Genomic DNA, 24,374 nt, shown 5'->3' on the forward strand with positions numbered 1-24,374 from the left:
GATAGCGCCACCTTTAGGTGAATATAAACACAACCGATGATAATGAAGGCTACGTTTACCATCACCAATACATATGACCATATGTATTGTTCATTTTTTAACTGTAGTTTAATTCAATTTTAATATTTTTCCTTAGTAAAAAAAATACATTTGAGTCTGATTTCAGTCATCCAAATAATTTCTATTTTTTGATATATCAAAAAATTATAATAATTTTTGTCATTGTTTTCATTATTCTGCCTTTGCTTGCATTTGGTTTATCTTCACAGATATTGATGAAATATACAATTCGTGTAATAAATGCAGAGGTGAAAGAATGAATTAAAAGTACTCACATTATTATAACTGAGTTGCTTTTATGGGTACTTGTACTTTTTTGAGTATATTTTTAAATCAGTTGTACTTAAACGCGTTTTAAAAGAAGTAAAGTCTGTTTTTTTTTACATTTCTACCCAACAGTTACTGAGTAAATTATATTAAAAAAAAAAAAAAAGAACAGATCAATAGGCATTGTGAAACTACAAAAAAAAAAATGAAATGACTAAACACCAATCAAATGCATCACATCATAGTTCATAAATGTGTATAATTTATACTTAGAGCCTGATAATTGTTTTATTTTGAATTGAATTCATTAGTGTTACTATTGTCAGTTGTACATTTTGACAAACTTTTTTTTTATACAGATGCATTTGAGATAAATTAAGTTCCAATTGTGCAAGATTTGGTCTCTTCCTTTCTAAGTTTATATATGAGATATTTACTGTATGCAAGGAAACTGTGGCAAGATTTATTACCAATAATAAACCTGGGAGTGAAAGTAACTAGTTACTTTTACTTTGAGTACTATTTTACTCAGCTACATTCTACTTGTACTTGAGTATTCTATGCATGACTTACTTGTACTTTACTTGAGTACAATTTCATTCAGTATTATACTTGAGTAGGATACACTGTATCAGTAATCTTTACACCTTTGAATAAATGTAATATTTGTGATTGTTCCAGTGTGACAATATTTTACTCACCAATCAGATTTTGTCCCCCGCCTTTTTCTTGCCACACCTGACCTTCTGCAGTTTCAGTTTGGACAGATAAAGGCAATGATTGGGTGTCTGCTGTCATGTGACCTGCTGTGGAATTATTATATGGAAGTATCTACTTCTCCTCCTCCATACCAGAGTTCACTGTGAAGGTTATACAGCAGGCTCTCATTCTCTCTCTCTCGTGGACTAACAGCGTCTGTTCCAGATTTGATTCTCTTTTGCAGTTTTTATTTGTAACATCTTAATTGGGGGAAAATGTTTCTTGGATGGAAAAAGCTATTTCTAATTCTCACAGGTATGGCTTTGTACTTTTATTCCTTTGCATTTGACATGAAACCTTCACCACACCCTCATCGTAAAGTCATCCATTCAGGTTGATTATTAACCCACCTTCTCGCAGCTCAACCAGAAGTAGGAATATGGTTAACTTTTAACAGCTACTTTAATGACTATACATTTAACAGCTTATGACACTTTCTCAGCAAAATGTTTATTTTTCCCACACAAGAATTCAATCTCACAAATTACAAATTGATAATTAGAGAAGTAAAAACAACAGGGAAACAGATTGATGATAACTTCATGCATTCTGTAATTGTTTTCTTTCTTTTTCTAGTACTTCCCACCTGCAGAAGTTTGCAGGTTTCTATCCCAGAGGAAGAATATGAGATTGCAAGTGGAGGTGATGTCACCTTAACCTGTTCCTTCGTCCCAGCCCTATCAGACCTGACTAATTTTGTCCTGACATGGGAGGCCTTCCCTGACGAAGCTGGCGATCCATTGGTGAGGAAGTTACTCTGTTTGCTCAAAGAATAATCTACTGGCATCACATAGAAAGATGAAGTCGTGCTTACATTTTGCTTCTGTTGCTCCTAATCTATTCTACAGTAAACCAAAAAGATAACAGGCAGATAAAACATGTAGGAGAGCCAGTGTGTAACATAGGTGCTGAAGGTGAGGCTCATTTTGCGAGAGGCAATTTATTTATTTATTTTTTGACCTAACTGGCAGAAGAAACTAAAGGTGAGTGTTTTAACCATAAAAAAAAGCCTCCTGGCAGTCGAACATATCAAAAGTTTGATTTGAACCTTTAACTGCTTGTTTGTGATCTAAAAACCAATGGCCAAGATCTTTTCCCGCTTTATTACCGGTACTAGAGGCAGTTTTTATATGCTGTCATTGAGGGAGATTATGGTACCTGTGTAAATAATCAGCGTGACCTTTGCCCAGTGGTTAACAAATGAGTCGGGAGACCTTCGTTTGGCTGCAGTGCACATGCACACCTAAAGTGATTCAGTGATTCCAGGCAGGATAGAACTTGGTAGAGCTCAGTGGATTATGTGGTGTGTATTTTACAAGTTGACAAAAAGCCTTGAATTGATTATATTTTTTTAGGTGCTGATTCATTCATAGAAAATTGAAGGTAGATTGTGAATATCTACAGATTAAAATGTAACTTTTGACCAGTGAATCAATCTGAAGGTCAGGGTGTTAAAGATGTGGTCTCGGGAACAGATTTGGGTCAGCAGAGGAGCAGCAATTTGAAGGATTTGGAAAAGTAAAGGGGGAAAAAAGCTGAAAAGTGAAAGAAAATCCAATGTTACAAATGAGCAAACACTACATGCACAGGCACTCATTAAAAAGTGAGGATAATCAGGGAGATTGGCACCACCCATGATACAACAGGAGGAAAAAAGGGGAAATGAATTCATGCTCTCTGCACTTACATAGTGAAAACGAGTGGAGGTGCAATAAACAAGAAGGAGCTGGAACCCATACACAGACGTAGATGGAAAAAACACCCAGAATGACAAACCAAACCAGAAAAAAAAGCAGGGACTTAAACTCACAATCCTGAGAACCAACATATCTTTGAAACAGAAAAAAACCCTTGAGTTTCACTGATACAACAGAACAACAAGATGAAATATAGACGCTATAAAAACACCCACAGACCCAGATCATATATAGAAAGAGCACTCACTAAATGTGAATAGGGCTGAGCGATCAATCAGGTTATCATGTTATCAGATCATGATACACACGCCACGTTAAAATTATTGTTCAGAAGATTTTTCCTTTAAGAATATTTACAATACATTTTAGAAGATAGTGGACTTTTATAAAACATAATTATTTTTACTTCATTTACATTTAACATCCTTATTTAGTAATAAAGATTTTTTAATTTCAATCTGCAAATAAATTTTATTTATTTTTTTCAAATTACTTTCACAAATCTTCAGGAACCTGTGGCGACCTACTTCATGAACAACGCTCCAGACATTGCACCTCCTTACGAAGGTAGAGCTACGCTGAACGTCAACATTGACCAGAGAACGAGTTCACTTTTGATGTCAAAAGTGTCCATCCAGGACAGCAGGCGGTACCAGTGCAGTGTGTTGATCCCCAATGACAACGAAGGGACAACCGCTGTCTCCACTTCGCTTTTGGTCCTTGGTGAGACATTTTACCTCCTATCTTCTGTTCAGCAGTGGAGGGTCAGATACAGATACTATAACTGAAAGAAGCTCTGATTTCTACCTTTTGAAGGTATTTCCCCCCCCCCAGGAATTTTAAGCTTAAGACATCTTCAAAAAGTTAATTTAATGAAAACTAAAATTCACGAAATTATAGACTGTTTGAAATGTTTTTTGAATATCTTGTTTTACATAGTTGTAATAGATGATTTTGATTGTTTATTGACCAATAACTGATGTTGGAATTGACTGGATTAGACATGAATAATAATCAACTTTGAAAATGAACAATAGTCAGGATTTTTAAACCTGAAACTGAGTCATGGTACAATTTCATGATAAAATAAATTTAAGCTTTTGATACTAAATGGCTCACTTGTATTTTTCTGCTTTCAGTCCCTCCCTCTGCACCAATTTGCAGCATTCAGGGAACCGCAGAGTATTTTCACGACATCTCACTGACCTGTAACTCAAAGGAAGGATCCCCAACACCCACTTATGACTGGAAGACCTACAGTGTTGAGAGTGTTCCTCGACCATTTCCACCTAAAACCAACATAAGTATGCATTTTAACACACTTAATAAATACACATGAACAAGCATGCACAATTCTTATTATGGTACTTTGTTTTTGTGTTTTTCATGCTTACAGAGGATGGAAGTCTGTCCTTGTTCAATATTTCCAAAGAAACGTCAGGCTACTTTATTTGTATATCAGTGAATCGAATTGGATCCGCCTCCTGCAACCTTACCTTAGCTGTGATGCCGCGTGAGTCTGTTATGGTCTCTCACTTCTGATATTCACCAAGTATCTCTGCATCTTTTCTTCGCACATTTTGGGAATGTCTACATTATACACAGTATGTATACTTTACAACAAAATTGACTATTAAACTAATTGCATGATAGTAATGTGCTTAAGCAGGGATGATCAAAGGTACCTGCTGAAGTTTTAACTGAGATGCAGAAAAGAGAGTCAATATTGCAATGTAGCCCAATAGGCTTGTCTGGTAATTCAGAAAAACTGTTGAACTTCAAAGATTTTGTCCACAGCAAAACCTAAGGTAAAAAAAAAAATAATAATCATGCAAGCACCAGCTCTCTGCACTAAAATACCTAAAGTTTGACAGAAAAGCCAGAGAACCTTAATAAATATCTGCTTGTCTCAATCAAACTGCCACAAAACACATTGAACCTTGAAGACCCCACACCAGAAACCATTTTTATTTGCTGGATTGAACAATCAAAGATTGGAGAAATGCTGACTGTCCTGATGAGTCTGGATTTCTGCTGCTGCCATATTGAGATGGTCGGGAAAGCATGGATCAATCGATGTTGGATTAAAAATTCAGGCTCCTGCTGCTGGAATGTAGGGAGGATATTTTCTTGGCACAATTTCTTGACAATCAAACAGAACTACATTAGCATGTGGAATAGGATATTCAGGATGTAGATCTACAGCTGCCCGATGTATCATTAATCAAGATGACCCGAAAGGAAGGTGTCAGCATGATTAGTAATCTAAACCACAAAGTATGAAGAAAGTTTTAAAGGCAAAAGAAGCCCAACCCTTGACTTGTGAGGTGCAAAAAGTGTTTTAGAAACAGAGGGCTGCTCTGGGCCCAAAATACACACTTAAGTTTCTTCTTCATTGTTCAAATGATAATGACAGCAGATTTGGAATATGTCAAATCAAATGAATTGGATATGAATAACTCTTCTTTTTTATTGTTTTGTCTGCAGCCTCATCGAAGGTTGGGGCGACTGCTGGGATAATAGCTGGAGTCGTTGCAGGTATTTTGTTGCTGCTAATTGTCCTCTACTGTTTCTGTCGGAAAAAGGGCAAAAAGGATACCTATGAAGAAGGGTGTGTACACAATGTGCTATTGGTGTTTCTGTAAGTATAAAATAACAAACACGTGTGAATAACTGATGTATGTGTCTTGTGGTGTATCTTGTGAATTTTTTAGCTCCCCCGCAGAGATGGAGTTTTACGACAAAGATGCTCCTGAAACAGGAAAACAGTATGCTGACAACAAGTCCGACAGTGGGAAAAAGCAGGCTAACAAAAATACAGACAATGATATTGTACCTGAAGACAATAACACTGTAAGACGGAAGTTGGATGATGATCAGGACAGTTTTAGTAGCAACAAAGACAGCAAAGGCGGTGATATGGACTCAAATCGTTACAAAGATGATCGCAATCATGAAAGTCGAGATCCACCAGATAGATATGGGGGCAGTCGTGACCGCCTTGATGATCAACACAACTACAACAAAGGAAGTCGGGACCGTCTTGACGATCAGCGCGATCAATACAGAGGAAGTCGTGATCGTCTTGACGATCAGCACGATCAATACAGAGGAAGTCGGGATCGCCTTGACGATCAGAGCGATCATTACAGAGGAAGTCGGGATCGCCTTGATGATCAGCGTGATCAATACAGAGGAAATAGGGATCGTCTTGATGATCAGCGTGATCAATACAGAGGAAATAGGGATCGTCTTGATGATCAGCGTGATCAATACAGAGGAAATAGGGATCGTCTTGATAATCGGCGTTATTGCTATCATGGTAATTGCTCATTACTTTGTATGAATTTCTGAATGAAGTGTTAATAGTTGTTTGTTATGTATGTAATGTGACCCTGTGATGTGTGTGTGTGTGTGTGTGTGTGGGGGGGGGGTTAGCCCATGACATTCAAATACATTTTTCTTTGTGTGTTTTTTTAAGATAGATACTGTATAACTGTATAAGAGTAGATTTATTTTCATCATTATTTTGTATGAATTTCAATTGTATGCTTTGGAGTGTCTGCGCTCCCATTTTTGGAAAAGCTGAGCTACTAGAATAATGATTTACAGATGTTTGACTTTTAGATGCTTACTTCTTTTAAAATCCTTCTTTTTTCCCCCTGTAACACTTTTTTTTTAAAAAAAGATAATGATTAAGTGATATGAGTGTATATTTTTTAAGATAAATGCAACTGAATAAAACGACGTGTGAGTATTATGGGTGAAACATGGCCATTCTGTTACTCCTTTACGGACTTGTTGTGCACTCTGGTGAAGGAAACGAATGTCCTTTTGGATAAATGTGAACATTTAAACAATGGTGAGGCTGTGGCTGGTTGACACTGTGCTCTTGTTGTGGTTTTGCAGTGGCTATCCGTACGGTTATCGTATCAATATACCGACATTCAATCAATCAATCAATCAATCTTTTATTTGTATAGCGCCAAATCATAACCAATGGTCTCTCAAGACACTTTACAGTAGAGCAGTCTTAAGGACGGACTCTTCATTTTATGGATACACACATATGCATATATACGTATATACACATACATATGTATCCCACACCCAACATGAATTCATCATGGCGGCAAGGAAAACCTTCTGTTAAGCAGCAGGAACCTTGTGTACCATTCTGTCCGTACGTAGCGCCTCATTTGGTCAGTTTAGGTCACGTGACTAAGACTAACCCTTACCCTAAACCTAACCCAAACTCTAACCCCTAAAACCTTAAAAATTGTTGCGATTTTGGGTTTTGGAGTGTAACAATATCTTGACACGGCGATATATCGCGATTTTTTGCACGATCGATTAACAATGTGCTTGCGCTAATGATAAATTTTAAAAATAATATAACAACCCTGCCTCCAAGTCAAAGGCCATTGTTCTCAGTTAGAAAAGGGAGGAGTTTGAACTCCAGGTCAAGGGGAGAGGTGTTGCCCCAAGTGGAGAAGTTCATGCATAGCTTGTTCATGAGTGAGAGATGTTGATGGATATTTACCAGTGAATCGGAGAGTTGCAGATGCTTAACCAGTCCGCTGTGGTAAAGAGAGATCTAAGCCATAAGGGGAAGCTCTCTGCTTACCAGTGGATCATCTACGTTCCAACCAATCATCTTTGGTCATGAGCTTTGGGTAATGACTGAAAGAACGAGATCACGAGTGCAAGGGGCTGAAGACAGTGTTCTCCACAGGGTGGCTATAGACTCAGTCATAGAGATAGGTAGGGGAAGGGCTTGGTCAGAGTACACAATAGAGCTCACGCTCCTCTACATTGAGAGGAGCCAGCTGAGGTGGATCTGGTATCTATCAACGATGCCTAATGGTGTGTGAAAAAAAAGTGTGTAGGTCAGGGGTCACCAACCTTTCTGAAACTGTGAGCTACTTTATAGGTACTGAATAATCCAAAGGGCTACCAGTTATAAAAGCACTACTTAAATAATAAATGTTCACAGTTTCACTGTAATCAAAGGGAAGAAAGGCTAACAGTAACTTAAAATGGTAGGAAATGTTCAACACAAAACACTTGTAGCACTTGTATATTATATAAATACAATATTTATTATTTATATTTATTACTATTATTATTGTTATTATTATTATTATTATTATTATTATTATTATTATTATATTCTTCACACCAACTATAAAGATAAACTCCTTTTGCTGTTTTTAAACTGTACTTGGCAAATAAAAACCTTTCTGATTCTGATTCTTTATTTCTCCTAATGTATACAATTGTTTCATTTTATTTAAATGTGATAGAAAATCCCCCTTTATTTACATATATATATATTAACATACCACTGACCATACATCAGATCTGCAACCCTTTTGTCACAATGTTTCAGTGAAAATAACCATTTAAAGATGGTTAATATAATACTGAAACTCTATGTATTTAACTTTACTAAGTAGTTACTACAACTGTCTTTTGTATTTATCTTTGTTTGAATCCTGGAAAGTAAATCAGATTTTAGATGAAGCTTTTTGGTGACTAGAGCTCCTGAGGGCATCTCACATGGTCCATACGGGCTACCTGGTGCCCGCGGGCACCATGTGGGTGACCCCTGGTGTAGGTCACGTCGGTTCAGGAGGAGACCCAGCAGGGCCGTTTGTAGGCAGGCGATGAGACCCTGTCTCCCTCTCTGTCCTCTCTCACCTCCTCCCGCTGCTCATTCACATCTTCTACACAAGATCTGATGAGAGCTTCCACCTGCTCCAGAGGTTCGTGGCTGGTGAGGCTCTGACTTCTTCAGAGTCAGATTTACAAATATTTGAACCCATTTATAGAGTAGCTTAAATTCACCATTATCAATTGGCAGCGTGCACATTAACTACTAGTTGTGTTTTATATCTCATATCAACAGAGACATATTTTACCATTGAAGAACATTATATTTTTAGCGCTTCAGAGAAAGAGCGCATTTGCGCTGCACCCTCATTGTTTTCTTAATTTGCTATTACAATTCCACAATTCCTACTCAAATTAAAATAAAACTGCATTGTTTTCATGGTCTTACCTTTACTCTTAGTGTTTTACTGATAAAACTCAATTACTGTGTGTTCTCAGTTTAGTCAACAACAGCAGAAAGGCAATTTTAATGGAAGGTTATTCAAATTAAATGTAAATTTCACAGACAGTGGAATTTGTATTCATCGTCAAATTCTATCAAATTTGTTATAACTACATTTTAAGATGTTAGTTAACAACAGCTTGCAGAAAGAACCTTATTTTTTTACCCCTCCAGCAAAGGTGATTCAACTCATACAACTGTTGCAAAAGTTGGCAACACATTCAATTCTACAGTAGCACTTCAATCCTAGCCTGTGTGTGCGGTGCTTGGTGCCTCGTGGAGCAGCAGCCGCGGCGCTTTCAGCCACAATTCTCTGTAGCCGTGTGCAGAGTGGCGGCCTCCGGTCTGTGCGACGGACGCATAGGTGGTGCGCCGCTCATGGCTGTCATAAAAACGGTCTGAGGAGGGCAGCGGCGGGCCGACGGGGGCCGCGGCGGTGTTTGTCATAGTCCCAACAGTAGAAGACCACCGTCCACCCGCCCTCATATCCCTGTCTAAAAAAAGCAAGCCAGTAACGCGACATGTCGATCCTTAAAAGGACCTTCTTCAGGCAGGCTTGCTTGCTAATACACGTGTAAAAACGTGCAGGAACAGAGTGTAAAAGATTAGTCTCTCATTAAATCTGAGCATGGAGTGAGGAATCATAATCTTTGATTTGAGGGGGCACTTCCCCCTCTTGCCCCTGCGTAGAGCCGGGCCAGAGACCCAGTACACACTGGAGGGATTATATCTCTCAGCCTGGCCTATAGGAGCATCTCAGAGGAGCTGGTGGGAGTGGTTGTGGGGGAGGAACGTCTGGGCTTCTCTGCTGAGGATCTTTCCCTGTGACCCAGTCCTTTAGGTGGTAGACAACAGAATGTTACAGAACATAAAATGTTTCGTTTCAGGTAAGAGTCAGAACTTTTAAGGTCAAAAAAAAAAAAAAAAAACTAAGTAAAAAATTTATGAAATTTGTAAATTAAACAATTAATGATTTAGCCAAATTTTCATGAAAAAAAATGAAGATTTGTGATAACAATGTTTTCAAATTATGATGTTGACAAAAAAGTATTACTCACTTGGGATTTGAATGGTTAAATACTTGAGTTGTTGGATGTCTCTTACTGTAGAGCTTTTGATCTTATCAATAAGCAGGTCATAACTGTACAGCTCAAATCTTCTGCAGCTGCTGTCTGTATGTTGGTAGAGCTACAATTGTTCTCTGGAGTTCAGTTTCATCGTTCAACTTCTCCAAAAAACACCCCACGTCATTTTTGGAGTGATAGCGCCACCTTTAGGTGAATATAAACACAACCGATGATAATGAAGGCTACGTTTACCATCACCAATACATATGACCATATGTATTGTTCATTTTTTGACTGTAGTTTAATTCAATTTTAATATTTTTCCTTAGTAAAAAAAATACATTTGAGTCTGATTTCAGTCATCCAAATAATTTCTATTTTTTGATTTATCAAAAAATTATAATAATTTTTGTCATTGTTTTCATTATTCTGCCTTTGCTTGCATTTGGTTTATCTTCACAGATATTGATGAAATATACAATTAGTGTAATAAATGCAGAGGTGAAAGAATGAATTAAAAGTACTCACATTATTATAACTGAGTTGCTTTTATGGGTACTTGTACTTTTTTGAGTACATTTTTAAATCAGTTGTACTTAAACGCGTTTTAAAAGAAGTAAAGTCTGGTTTTTTTTACATTTCTACCCAACAGTTACTGAGTAAATTATATTAAAAAAAAAAAAAAAAGAACAGATCAATAGGCATTGTGAAACTACAAAAAAAAATGAAATGACTAAACACCAATCAAATGCATCACATCATAGTTCATAAATGTGTATAATTTATACTTAGAGCCTGATAATTGTTTTATTTTGAATTGAATTCATTAGTGTTACTATTGTCAGTTGTACATTTTGACAAAGTTTTTTTTATACAAATGCATTTGAGATAAATTAAGTTCCAATTGTGCAAGATTTGGTCTCTTCCTTTCTAAGTTTATATATGAGATATTTACTGTATGCAAGGAAACTGTTGCAAGATTTATTACCAATAATAAACCTGGGAGTGAAAGTAACTAGTTACTTTTACTTTGAGTTCTATTTTATTCAGCTACATTCTACTTGTACTTGAGTATTCTATGCATGACTTACTTGTACTTTACTTGAGTACAATTTCATTCAGTATTATACTTGAGTAGGATACACTGTATCAGTAATCTTTACACCTTTGAATAAATGTAATATTTGTGATTGTTCCAGTGTGACAATATTTTACTCACCAATCAGATTTTGTCCCCCGCCTTTTACTTGCCACACCTGACCTTCTGCAGTTTCAGTTTGGACAGATAAAGGCAATGATTGGGTGTCTGCTGTCATGTGACCTGCTGCGGAATTATTATATGGAAGTATCTACTTCTCCTCCTCCATACCAGAGTTCACTGTGAAGGTTATACAGCAGGCTCTCATTCTCTCTCTCTCGTGGACTAACAGCGTCTGTTCCAGATTTGATTCTCTTTTGCAGTTTTTATTTGTAACATCTTCATTGGGGGAAAATGTTTCTTGGATGGAAAAAGCTATTTCTAATTCTCACAGGTATGGCTTTGTACTTTTATTCCTTTGCATTTGACATGAAACCTTCACCACACCCTCATCGTAAAGTCATCCATTCAGGTTGATTATTAACCCACCTTCTCGCAGCTCAACCAGAAGTAGGAATATGGTTAACTTTTAACAGCTACTTTAATGACTATACATTTAACAGCTTATGACACTTTCTCAGCAAAATGTTTATTTTTCCCACACAAGAATTCAATCTCACAAATTACAAATTGATAATTAGAGAAGTAAAAACAACAGGGAAACAGATTCATGATAACTTCATGCATTCTGTAATTGTTTTCTTTCTTTTTCTAGTACTTCCCACCTGCAGAAGTTTGCAGGTTTCTATCCCAGAGGAAGAATATGAGATTGCAAGTGGAGGTGATGTCACCTTAACCTGTTCCTTCGTCCCAGCCCTATCAGACCTGACTAATTTTGTCCTGACATGGGAGGCCTTCCCTGACGAAGCTGGCGATCCATTGGTGAGGAAGTTACTCTGTTTGCTCAAAGAATAATCTACTGGCATCACATAGAAAGATGAAGTAGTGCTTACATTTTGCTTCTGTTGCTCCTAATCTATTCTACAGTAAACCAAAAAGATAACAGGCAGATAAAACATGTAGGAGAGCCAGTGTGTAACATAGGTGCTGAAGGTGAGGCTCATTTTGCGAGAGGCAATTTATTTATTTATTTTTTGACCTAACTGGCAGAAAAAACTAAAGGTGAGTGTTTTAACCATAAAAAAAAGCCTCCTGGCAGTCGAACATATCAAAAGTTTGATTTGAACCTTTAACTGCTTGTTTGTGATCTAAAAACCAATGGCCAAGATCTTTTCCCGCTTTATTACCGGTACTAGAGGCAGTTTTTATATGCTGTCATTGAGGGAGATTATGGTACCTGTGTAAATAATCAGCGTGACCTTTGCCCAGTGGTTAACAAATGAGTCGGGAGACCTTCGTTTGGCTGCAGTGCACATGCACACCTAAAGTGATTCAGTGATTCCAGGCAGGATAGAACTTGGTAGAGCTCAGTGGATTATGTGGTGTGTATTTTACAAGTTGATAAAAAGCCTTGAATTGATTATATTTTTTTAGGTGCTGATTCATTCATAGAAAATTGAAGGTAGATTGTGAATATCTACAGATTAAAATGTAACTTTTGACCAGTGAATCAATCTGAAGGTCAGGGTGTTAAAGATGTGGTCTCGGGAACAGATTTGGGTCAGCAGAGGAGCAGCAATTTGAAGGATTTGGAAAAGTAAATTGGGAAAAAAGCTGAAAAGTGAAAGAAAATCCAATGTTACAAATGAGCAAACACTACATGCACAAGCACTCATTAAAAAGTGAGGATAATCAGGGTGATTGGCACCACCCATGATACAACAGGAGGAAAAAAGGGGAAATGAATTCATGCTCTCTGCACTTACATAGTGAAAACGAGTGGAGGTGCAATAAACAAGAAGGAGCTGGAACCCATACACAGACGTAGATGGAAAAAACACCCAGAATGACAAACCAAACCAGAAAAAAAAGCAGGGACTTAAACTCACAATCCTGAGAACCAACATATCTTTGAAACAGAAAAAAACCCTTGAGTTTCACTGATACAACAGGACAACAAGATGAAACAGACGCTATAAAAACACCCACAGACCCAGATCATATATAGAAAGAGCACTCACTAAATGTGAATAGGGCTGAGCGATCAATCAGGTTATCATGTTATCAGATCATGATACACACGCCACGTTAAAATTATTGTTCAGAAGATTTTTCCTTTAAGAATATTTACAATACATTTTAGAAGATAGTGGACTTTTATAAAACATAATTATTTTTACTTCATTTACATTTAACATCCTTATTTAGTAATAAAGATTTTTTAATTTCAATCTGCAAATAAATTTTATTTATTTTTTTCAAATTACTTTCACAAATCTTCAGGAACCTGTGGCGACCTACTTCATGAACAACGCTCCAGACATTGCACCTCCTTACGAAGGTAGAGCTACGCTGAACGTCAACATTGACCAGAGAACGAGTTCACTTTTGATGTCAAAAGTGTCCATCCAGGACAGCAGGCGGTACCAGTGCAGTGTGTTGATCCCCAATGACAACGAAGGGACAACCGCTGTCTCCACTTCGCTTTTGGTCCTTGGTGAGACATTTTACCTCCTATCTTCTGTTCAGCAGTGGAGGGTCAGATACAGATACTATAACTGAAAGAAGCTCTGATTTCTACCTTTTGAAGGTATTTCCCCCCCCCCCCCAGGAATTTTAAGCTTAAGACATCTTCAAAAAGTTAATTTAATGAAAACTAAAATTCACGAAATTATAGACTGTTTGAAATGTTTTTTGAATATCTTGTTTTACATAGTTGTAATAGATGATTTTGATTGTTTATTGACCAATAACTGATGTTGGAATTGACTGGATTAGACATGAATAATAATCAACTTTGAAAATGAACAATAGTCAGGATTTTTAAACCTGAAACTGAGTCATGGTACAATTTCATGATAAAATAAATTTAAGCTTTTGATACTAAATGGCTCACTTGTATTTTTCTGCTTTCAGTCCCTCCCTCTGCACCAATTTGCAGCATTCAGGGAACCGCAGAGTATTTTCACGACATCTCACTCACCTGTAGCTCAAAGGAAGGATCCCCAACACCCACTTATGACTGGAAGACCTACAGTGTTGAGAGTGTTCCTCGACCATTTCCACCTAAAACCAACATAAGTATGCATTTTAACACACTTAATAAATACACATGAACAAGCATGCACAATTCTTATTATGGTACTTTGTTTTTGTGTTTTTCATGCTTACAGAGGATGGAAGTCTGTCCTTGTTCAATATTTCCAAGGAAATGTCAGGCTACTTTATTTGTACATCAGTGAATCGAATTGGATCCGCCTCCTGCAACCTTACCTTAGCTGTGATGCCGCGTGAGTCTGTTATGGTCTCTCACTTCTGATATTCACCAAGTATCTCTGCATCTTTTCTTCGCACATTTTGGGAATGTCTACATTATGCACAGTATGTATACTTTACAACAAAATTGACTATTAAACTAATTGCATGATAGTAATGTGCTTAAGCAGGGATGATCAAAGGTACCTGCTGAAGTTTTAACTGAGATGCAGAAAAGAGAGTCAATATTGCAATGTAGCCCAATAGGCTTGTCTGGTAATTCAGAAAAACTGTTGAACTTCGAAGATTTTGTCCACAGCAAAACCTAAGGTAAAAAAAATAATAATAATCATGCAAGCACCAGCTCTCTGCACTAAAATACCTAAAGTTTGACAGAAAAGCCAGAGAACCTTAATAAATATCTACTTGTCTCAATCAAACTGCCACAAAACACATTGAACCTTGAAGACCCCACACCAGAAACCATTTTTATTTGCTGGATTGAACAATCAAAGATTGGAGAAATGCTGACTGTCCTGATGAGTCTGGATTTCTGCTGCTGCCATATTGAGATGGTCGGGAAAGCATGGATCAATCGATGTTGGATTAAAAATTCAGGCTCCTGCTGCTGGAATGTAGGGAGGATATTTTCTTGGCACAATTTGGGCCCCATAGTTAGCATGTCTATTTCTTGACAATCAAACAGAACTACATTAGCATGTGGAATAGGATATTCAGGATGTAGAGCTACAGCTGCCCGATGTATCATTAATCAAGATGACCCGAAAGGAAGGTGTCAGCATGATTAGTAACCTAAACCACAAAGTATGAAGAAAGTTTTAAAGGCAAAAGAAGCCCAACCCTTGACTTGTGAGGTGCAAAAAGTGTTTTAGAAACAGAGGGCTGCTCTGGGCCCAAAATACACATTTAAGTTTCTTCTTCATTGTTCAAATGATAATGACAGCAGATTTGGAATATGTCAAATCAAATGAATTAGATATGAATAACTCTTCTTTTTTATTGTTTTGTCTGCAGCCTCATCGAAGGTTGGGGCGACTGCTGGGATAATAGCTGGAGTCGTTGCAGGTATTTTGTTGCTGCTAATTGTCCTCTACTGTTTCTGTCGGAAAAAGGGCAAAAAGGATACCTATGAAGAAGGGTGTGTACACAATGTGCTATTGGTATTTCTGTAAGTATAAAATAACAAACACGTGTGAATAACTGATGTATGTGTCTTGTGGTGTATCTTGTGAATTTTTTAGCTCCCCCGCAGAGATGGAGTTTTACGACAAAGATGCTCCTGAAACGGGAAAACAGTATGCTGACAACAAGTCCGACAGTGGCAAAAAGCAGGCTAACAAAAATACAGACAATGATATTGTACCTGAAGACAATAACACTGTAAGACGGAAGTTGGATGATGATCAGGACAGTTTTAGTAGCAACAAAGACAGCAAAGGCGGTGATATGGACTCAAATCGTTACAAAGATGATCGCAATCATGAAAGTCAAGATCCACCAGATAGATATGGGGGCAGTCGTGACCGCCTTAATGATCAACACAACTACAACAAAGGAAGTCGGGACCGTCTTGACGATCAGCGCGACCAATCCAGAGGAAGTCGTGATCGTCTTGACGATCAGCGCGATCAATACAGAGGAAGTCGGGATCGTCTTGACGATCAGCGCGACCATTACAGAGGAAGTAGGGATCGTCTTGACAATCAGCACGATCAATACAGAGGAAGTCGTGATCGTCTTGACGATCAGCGCGATCAATACAGAGGAAGTCGGGATCGCCTTGACGATCAGAGCGATCATAACAGAGGAAGTAGGGATCGTCTTGACGATCAGAGCGATCATTACAGAGGAAGTAGGGATCGTCTTGATGATCAGCGTGATCAATACAGAGGAAGTAGGGATCGTCTTGATGATCAGCATGATCGCTATCATGGTAGTCGGGATCGCTTTGACCACACTGATGAACATTACAGAAGCCGATATAATTGAACCTACGTTACTGAAGATGACTGCCATGCTCCAAATTTGAAAATGATTAACTGTTTGCCTTAAGACTCAATAGAAACCATACAATAACAGAGAAAAAGTAACACCAATACACTGCTGTCCCAACAGTAACACCATATTTCCACTGGGTGTGTAACTACTCCCTAATATCTGCGTTACTACGTAACTGCTGCATAATCCGCTGTTCGTCAATCTCCACCGCCTCGTCTGTGATGTGTATCCGTTGCACCAAGGACTCAGGAGATCCCGCTAATTCATGCATAATATAGCGAGTTGTAGTCAATACAACGAGAATAGCAAAGCCATACAAACAATAATTGTGTCCAGAAGGAAATCGACTCGGTCCTGCCCTGTAGATCTTCCAAATTTGTGAAGAGTATTGTGGTTCAACCAGGGATAAGTGCGATATTTATATGTGAAATACAAAACACTATCCACACTATCCAGGGTGTACCCTCCCCTAGCGCCTGAAGAAAGCTGGAGATAGGCACCAGCAGGCCCCCGCACCCTGAAAAGGAGCAAGCGGCTCGGAAAATGGACGGAAAATACGATTCGCCTTGAACGCGGAGTATTTTAGTTTAAAAATAAACCGGATATTTTATTCCGTGTCTTTTGCACTACTTCCTCTCCCACGCAGGCTTATCTTTGCTGAATTTTTTGCAGCATTGCTGCGGCGTCCAGCAAAAATAGATGGTCTGCGAATTTGTTGCGGAGGGATCCGTAATTGTTACGCAGCAGTTACGGACCACATACGCATGCGGAGGAAATTGACACATTAAATTTAATGGAAACGTATCAGCACTGTTGCTGTTAGGCAGCAGATATGCAGCAGTTATGCATGCAGTGGAAATTGGGGGTAAGAACTAGCAGCTGTAAATGGAATTCGTCAAAAAGACTGAATCCACACTAAAGCTTCAGAGTCAGAGTCAATAATAAAGACAGTTGTTGAAATAGCTTCCTAGAGAGAACTCAGACACACAGCGACAGAGCAAAAGAATCACCACGCAGTAAATAAGGTAATACATTGGTTATATATTGATCAGTGTTAATTAATTGGTGATATATAACTGGCCCAAGTATCTAGTACTAGACCTTCAGGCTATAGTAAATTCCCAGAATTTCCCCCTTGGCCGTTCAATAAAGTATATCTGTATAAATATCTTGATATTTGTTTAATTTGTGCAACGGAAACACCAAAACAAATTTGCTGTTCTTGCAAACATACAAGGCAAAAAAACCCTTTTTGATTCTGATTCTGAAATCAAGGAAAGACAAACAAAAAGCATATTGTTTTTAAATATTAAGAACATTAGACTCTAAAGTTAAACAAAAGTTACACATGGGGAATCTAAACTTTAAAAAAAAAGAAGAAAAAAAATGTTGTTTTATATTGTTTACTGGGAAATTTTCTTTAAAGACTTTATATGAAGTGTCAATAGTTGTTTGTTATGTATGTAATGTGACCCTGTGATGTGTGTGTGTGTGTGTGTGTGTGTGGGGGGGTTTAGCCCATGACATTCAAATACATTTTTCTTTGTGTGTTTTTTTAAGATAGATACTGTATAACTGTATAAGAGTAGATTTATTTTCATCATTATTTTGTATGAATTTCTATTGTATGCTTTGGAGTGTCTGCGCTCCCATTTTTGGAAAAGCTGAGCTACTAGAATAATGATTTACAGATGTTTGACTTTTAGATGCTTACTTCTTTTAAAATCCTTCTTTTTTCCATCTGTAACACTTTTTTTTTTTTTTTTTTTAAAGATATTGATTAAGTGATATGAGTGTATATTTTTTAAGATAAATGCAACTGAATAAAACGACGTGTGAGTATTATGGGTGAAACATGGCCATTCTGTTACTCCTTTACGGACTTGTTGTCCACTCTGGTGAAGGAAACGAATGTCCTTTTGGATAAATGTGAACATTTAAACAATGGTGAGGCTGTGGCTGGTTGACACTGTGCTGTTGTTGTAGTTTTGCAGTGGCTATCCGTACGGTTATCGTATCAAAATACCGACATTCTGTCCGTACGTAGCGCCCCATTTGGCCAGTTTAGGTCACGTGATAGGTCAGTCATTGGTCAGTTTAGGTCACGTGACTAAGACTAAACCTTACCCTAAACCTAACCCAAACTCTAACCCCTAAAACCTTAAAAATTGTTGCGATTTTGGGTTTTGGAGTGTAACAATATCTTGACACGGCGATATATCGCGATTTTTTGCACGATCGATTAACAATGTGCTTGCGCTAATTAACAATTTTAAAAATAATATTATTCATTTTTTTATAATTTCAGATTTATTATTTTCAAAACCTTTTCTGCTTTTTCACTAAAATGTTCAGGTAGGTCTTCATGGAAATTTGGTCACTGTTTGTTAAAGGAGCCAATATATTGTTTACTGGAATATTGCACTATAATGGTGTCACTGGTAAGAAAGACCCTATTTTTTGTTTACATAAAGCACTATTGGAGATACTTATTTGTTTACAATGGTACGCTGACACTTATTTACAGAAATGTTGCACTAAAATAGTGTCACTGTTCATAGGACACTTTTTCAATTTCTTGTCTTTCAGAGATGTAAAATAATTTTTTTTTATTTTTTCACTTAATCTTTTTTTTCTTCTTGTTATGACATAGATTATCGTAGATTGATTTCTGACCAAAACATCGATAACTGAAGTAACGTCACATCGTGAGCTTTGTATCGCGTATCGTATCGTGAGGTAACCAGAGGTTCCCACCCCTAATTGGGTTATAACCCAACCCTAAAATGAACCCTAAAACGCTAGGTACGTACCGTACCAATAGCACCAGGGGTTGTCCATACGGCTCTAGTAGTTTAAAGTGGACCCCCCTCTGAGTGAAATGGTACAGTCCCGTTAGACTCACCGCAGAGCGTAAAGCGGAGCCACCATCATGCAGATAAACTGCTTTTTACCGCAATAACGGACTCTATAATGAACTTTTACCGACTGGCTGTTCTCCTGGGAGCTTTAGGTGAGCATTTCGTCTTTTATTTAAACTGTTGAAGTCATTTTACGAGCTCAGCGCAACAGGTTGATTCAGCATAAAGTGGCTGAGATGTGAGCGACTTGGGCCGGAAATTCGGTATTAAAATGAAGTTTATGGTTTGGTTTGATAATCTATTAGGAGTTAATGTTGAACCTTTAAACAGTGTTTGTGGTATTGTTTCGTTTTTGAGCTGTTTTATAGTGTGATTTTAATCACCATAACCATAGAGGGGAAGACTTCTGTTCGTCCGTGTGTGTAGAATAAAAACTAACATCATCTCGTTTCATCATTTTTATTGTCAGGAAATTATTACTTTTACTTTTGCGAATAATTCTGGGATCGATTTTGTATGGAAGCCCATTCCCGCCAGTAAAAAAACAACAACAAACAAACCAACAAAAAAAAAAAAAAAACCTATGAAAAGTAAAATGATGATATATAAAAAAAAAAAAAAAATCTTAAGTCATAATTATGAGATACTAAGTACTACTTAAGATTATTTAAGAATTTAAAATTTTAGTTACTTTTCCTAGTTTTTTTGTTTTTTACTGGCAGGAATGGGCTTCCATACATAATAGATACTAGAATTGCTAGCAAAACTAACATTCTATAAACAATCTTTTAACTTTTACAGAATTTTAGATTTATTCTTTCTCTCAGTTTGCATTCATAACTTCCAATGAGTGAACCCATATATGTCTAAGCCCTAAAACTGACCCTACTGAAATAATAAAATCAAACTGGGTCCAAATATGCCCTTATAAGTCCTAATATGACCCACAATCACATGAAAAAGTGTTTCCTTAACTTACTGAATGTTTTGTGCAACTTTTTTTTTACATTTTTTTTTTTTATCAAACCTATTGACTCATTTTGCTCTTATCACAAGCCTTTTGTTGAGAATCTAAGGAATGCAGAGCAAAGTAAATGCAGGAAATGTGGAGGCTTTGGGGAGGAAAAGTTGTGCGTGACCTCAGGAAACATCCTGCTGCCACCTGCACCATGTTTGTGTCCTCACAGGTTTTTTTAAAGGATGATCTGATCCTAAAATCAGGGCCTGTTGGGTTGAATATAGACCTGTGCTGATGATGACCCTGTCTGCTGCCTCTGTAAAGCTGCTTATTAACGTGTGGTGACTCACAGTAAACAACAGTTAAAAGGTGTGATACAGGCTGTGTGAAGTGTGAACCAGCCCCTCGCCTCAATCTGAAGGTATCCACAAAGTAACGGTTTAGTGTGTGTCCCTGGCAGGTAATTGGTCTATTCACATGTAGCTGGATGAGGCGTGGCGCTCCCATTGGCTGAGAGCCTCTGACCTCCTCCCCCTCCAGGATCCTGGAAGAGGACAGGAGGGGGAAGCTCTAACAATGGACTGGTCCACAAAGAGGGAAACAAAGGGAGGTGTTCTGATCCTATATATGAGGAATTTAGGAGCACAGCCCCCCTTGTCCATCACTGGGCTAATTCACAGAAAAACAACTCCAGATTAGTTATGGAGGGCTGTCACCGTCACAGTGTTACTATCTCAGGGTTGCGGTTCAGCTTTTCTGTGAGAGTTTGCATGTTTTTTTTTCACAACAGGGATGTGCAAACACTATGTAGGGTTACATCTGTCCTGGAGCCATCTAGGATTTGTAAAATAAAGATGTGCTAAATCAATTAAAGTTTATTTGTATAGCGCAAATTACAACAGTCATCGCAATGCACTCGTCAAAATATAAAATTCATAATAAGAAAGAAAACACCCAACAAGATCCACATGATCAAGCATTTAGCGACAGTGGGAAGAAACAACTCCCTTTTAACAGGAATAAATCTCCAGCAGAACCATGAACCATAGATTAGGAACTGCCATCATCAGCTTCATGACACCTGAAACAGAGAAGAGAGAGAAGGGTGAGGAGAAGGCACTGACTGCAGAAAAACATAGGGCTGCTCGATTATAGAAAACAAATTACAATCACAATTATTTTATTATAATAATAATTGAAATCATGATTATTCAAATGATTATTTGTCAACTCAAAAGTTATGTATTTTTTGTACAAAAAAAATAAAAATAAAATATATTCTTTAAACATAAATAAAATCCTTCAAACACTAAAATCAAGTATTTTCACTTTTGCACAAAACAAAACACGTCTTGCACATAATGTGTGTTTGCTCTAGGTCGTCATCATCAAACCCAAAGTGTTCCCATATCAGACAATTTGACTTGCCACTTGTTTACCAAGTGTTTTTGCTGCGTTTCTCCTGCCATGTTTCACTTTCCTCGTGTTGTGAATTAAACAACTCAAAGTTAGTATTAATAACATGTGTGTGCCAAGCTTTATTATTTGTAGATGTCCAAAATAGTGGGCTTTGTTTTATTTAGCGAATTAAACATATGTAACAAATAAATAAATAAATATATAGTTTTTTAATAATTGTTTTTTCTCGAGTATGTTATTTTTTATAATTGTTTGGTGTAATAATCAAAATCGTAAATGAATTTCGAATAATTGAGCAGCCCTAGAAAAACATGACACAGTATTATAAAGTCGGCCTGCCTTGGCCTTGGGCCTCACTCCCAGTGGCCTAGTCAACACTTATTATAAAGGTGATGAATCTCTTCCTGTTTATTGGTAAGCTAACAGTGACTCCAAGGTCTGTAAATGCCACCGTTCACAGACGAGCCCATGTCCGTTCTAGCGGTTAGTTTATGTTATGATTCAGTCCTGTTTATGTGGACTGTAAATCAAATCAATTCTAATTGTAATTATGTAATTAATTAATTGAATTGTAATTCAAATAGTTGACGTAATTGCTTTTGGTATGGAAATTCTATAGAAACGGTCTATTAAAATGTAATTAAACACAAACCTGTGGAACCACGTTACAGTTCTATGGCTTACACAGACATAGTTAACAATGAATAAAATGTGTTTCCGACTACCTGTTTCTTAAGGATCATTTTACCTCCTTTTTATTTCAATTTAAAAGAAAATATAAATCTAGGGATATACAGACAGAAAAAAGGCTCAGACGCCCACACCACAAACATTACCATACCAATATTTTCATTGATTAGGAAGCCTAGCAAGGAAACCAAGTGACGGAAAATAAACAAGTTAAGTTTTATGGGTCATTTATTAAAGGCGCAGTAGTTGTGATTTTTTTTAAAATTTTTTATTTCACCTTTATTTAACCAGGAAAAAAAATCCCATTGAGATTAAAAACCTCTTTTTCAAGGGAGTCCTGGCCAAGAGGCAGCAAAGTTATAACACACTGAACAGAAATACATTTAACAGATTAATTGGATTTAAACTTTAGTAATTGAGAACGTAATTGTAAATGGAAAAAATGCTGGTAACTGCAATCGTAATTGAACATGGATAATCAAATACATTATTGTGATTGACCCCAACCCTGACATCTAGGTATCTATAAGACAAAACTTTGATATTCTAAAAATAATTTGCATACAAAAATACATGTTGGGGGGAAAAGTTTTTACAAATGTGGCCTAAAACCTTTGAAATGTCTTTTGTAGAAGATCTATGTCTAACAAAACACATATTTTGCACCATATTCGTTTTATTAACCTTTACAATGGGACTAGTTTACCGCTTGAGAACCTGTGCGCCACCATGTTGAAATGATGTCATTGATGACACGAATCGCCCCTTTTAGTCCCCTGAGTCACGGTTCACACACACACACATATATATTAGGGATGTAACGATTCACTCAACTCCCGATACGATTCGATTCACGATACTGGGTTCACGATACGATTCTCTCACGATTTATTTTACAAAATGGGACTGTAGACAAATTTTTTTTTGGGAAAAAACTAGAAAATACTGTAATATTTTCCTTTTATATTTCATTGTCAAAAGAATCCCTTGATATACTATTCAAAACAATACAATTTAACTAAAAATAAATATTGAATGAAATAAATAAAGGAATAATAGAAATGAAAATGAAGCCTATTAATTTAAATTCTGGTTCTATAATAAACAATGCAAAACTGCATAATAGTTCTTTTTCTTTTTAAAAGTGCAACTGAAAATGTATTTTGTGCCTTAACAATTGGACTTTAAAAAAAAAAACGTGATTACACTGATTTACGTCATATTTGTTTGGACCAGCAGAGGGCGCTGGTAACACAGTGGTCGGTTGGCATGCAGAAATTCTTGCAGTGAAGAAGAGAAGCTATGCTAGCAGACAGAGCTAATAGAAAACGTGACTTTTACAGATATTCAAGTAATATTACAGATATTCTTTCGGTGCTAAAGGAGCAATGAATCATTTATTAACATATTTAAGAGTAGAAGGGGGCCAGAAAGAAAGTATTAGCAGACTCCGCCCGCCGCCTACACTTGTACACTTGCCCTCTGCTGGTTAAAAAAAGTACTGCGATTCAATTTTCAGAAAATTGATATCAACCGTGATACCTATGAATCGATTTTTAACTGCCTTACGATTAATCGTTACATCTCTAATATATATATATATATATTATTTTTTTTGAAACTCAGGACACACCACCGTGTTTTAAATCAGAAGTGTGGAAGCATTTTGACTGAGATGGAAAGGGAGAAACAAGAGAGAGAGAGAGAGAGAATGAAAGTCATAGTTTGTTTATTTATATTGTCTTTTTGATATGGGATTTGTTTTAAAGTCCAATTGTTAAGGCACAAAATACATTTTCAGTTGCACTTTTAAAAAGAAAAGGAACTATTATGTAGTTTTGCATAGTTTACTGTAGAGCCAGAATTTAAATGAATAGTCTTCTTCTTCATTTGAACTATCTCTTTTTTTTTTTTTTTTTTTTTTTTTTTTTTTTTTTTTTTTTTTTTTTAACAATATTACTAAATTGGAAAGACAAAAAATCCTTAAACATAAACCAATGGCAAAA

General features: G+C 36.9%; 2 protein-coding genes across 6 annotated transcripts in view; both read left to right on the plus strand.

Annotated features, from left to right (window-relative positions):
• Positions 1-1,186: 1,186 nt before the first annotated feature.
• On the plus strand, positions 1,187-18,285 carry gpa33b (glycoprotein A33 (transmembrane), paralog b). Of its 2 annotated transcripts, XM_028436885.1 has the most exons (9): positions 1,187-1,341; positions 1,663-1,829; positions 3,293-3,506; positions 3,923-4,087; positions 4,180-4,296; positions 14,083-14,247; positions 14,340-14,456; positions 15,457-15,580; positions 15,684-18,285. In XM_028436885.1, exons 1-9 carry the CDS (start codon positions 1,302-1,304, stop codon positions 16,429-16,431), a joined length of 1,857 nt encoding a protein of 618 aa, XP_028292686.1. In that variant the 5' UTR covers positions 1,187-1,301; the 3' UTR covers positions 16,432-18,285. The 2 variants fall into 2 exon arrangements, with proteins under 2 accessions (XP_028292686.1, XP_028292685.1); XM_028436884.1 differs by lacking the exons at positions 1,187-1,341; positions 1,663-1,829; positions 3,293-3,506; positions 3,923-4,087; positions 4,180-4,296 and adding exons at positions 11,348-11,500; positions 11,822-11,988; positions 13,450-13,663.
• Positions 18,286-19,053: 768 nt separating this feature from the next.
• LOC114455246 (immunoglobulin-like domain-containing receptor 2) overlaps positions 19,054-24,374 on the plus strand; it is a 37,020-nt gene continuing 31,699 nt past the window's right edge. For all 4 annotated transcript variants that reach the window (XM_028436350.1, XM_028436352.1, XM_028436354.1 and 1 more), the window contains exon 1: positions 19,054-19,453. In XM_028436350.1, coding sequence (XP_028292151.1) covers positions 19,414-19,453 — 40 coding nt within the window. In that variant the 5' untranslated portion in view covers positions 19,054-19,413. The remainder of the gene's footprint in view (positions 19,454-24,374) is intronic.

Source organism: Gouania willdenowi, chromosome 21 (assembly GCF_900634775.1).
Source record: "Gouania willdenowi chromosome 21, fGouWil2.1, whole genome shotgun sequence".
Lineage (NCBI taxonomy): Eukaryota > Metazoa > Chordata > Actinopteri > Blenniiformes > Gobiesocidae > Gouania > Gouania willdenowi.

Bases quoted from the DNA above. Each gene is read 5' to 3' on its own strand.
- gpa33b (XM_028436885.1), top strand. From the start codon at position 1,302: ATGTTTCTTGGATGGAAAAAGCTATTTCTAATTCTCACAG. The intron at 4,088-4,179 runs GTATGCATTTTA...TCATGCTTACAG, and splicing joins TCCACCTAAAACCAACATAA to AGGATGGAAGTCTGTCCTTG. The intron at 4,297-14,082 runs GTGAGTCTGTTA...TTCTGCTTTCAG, and splicing joins TACCTTAGCTGTGATGCCGC to TCCCTCCCTCTGCACCAATT.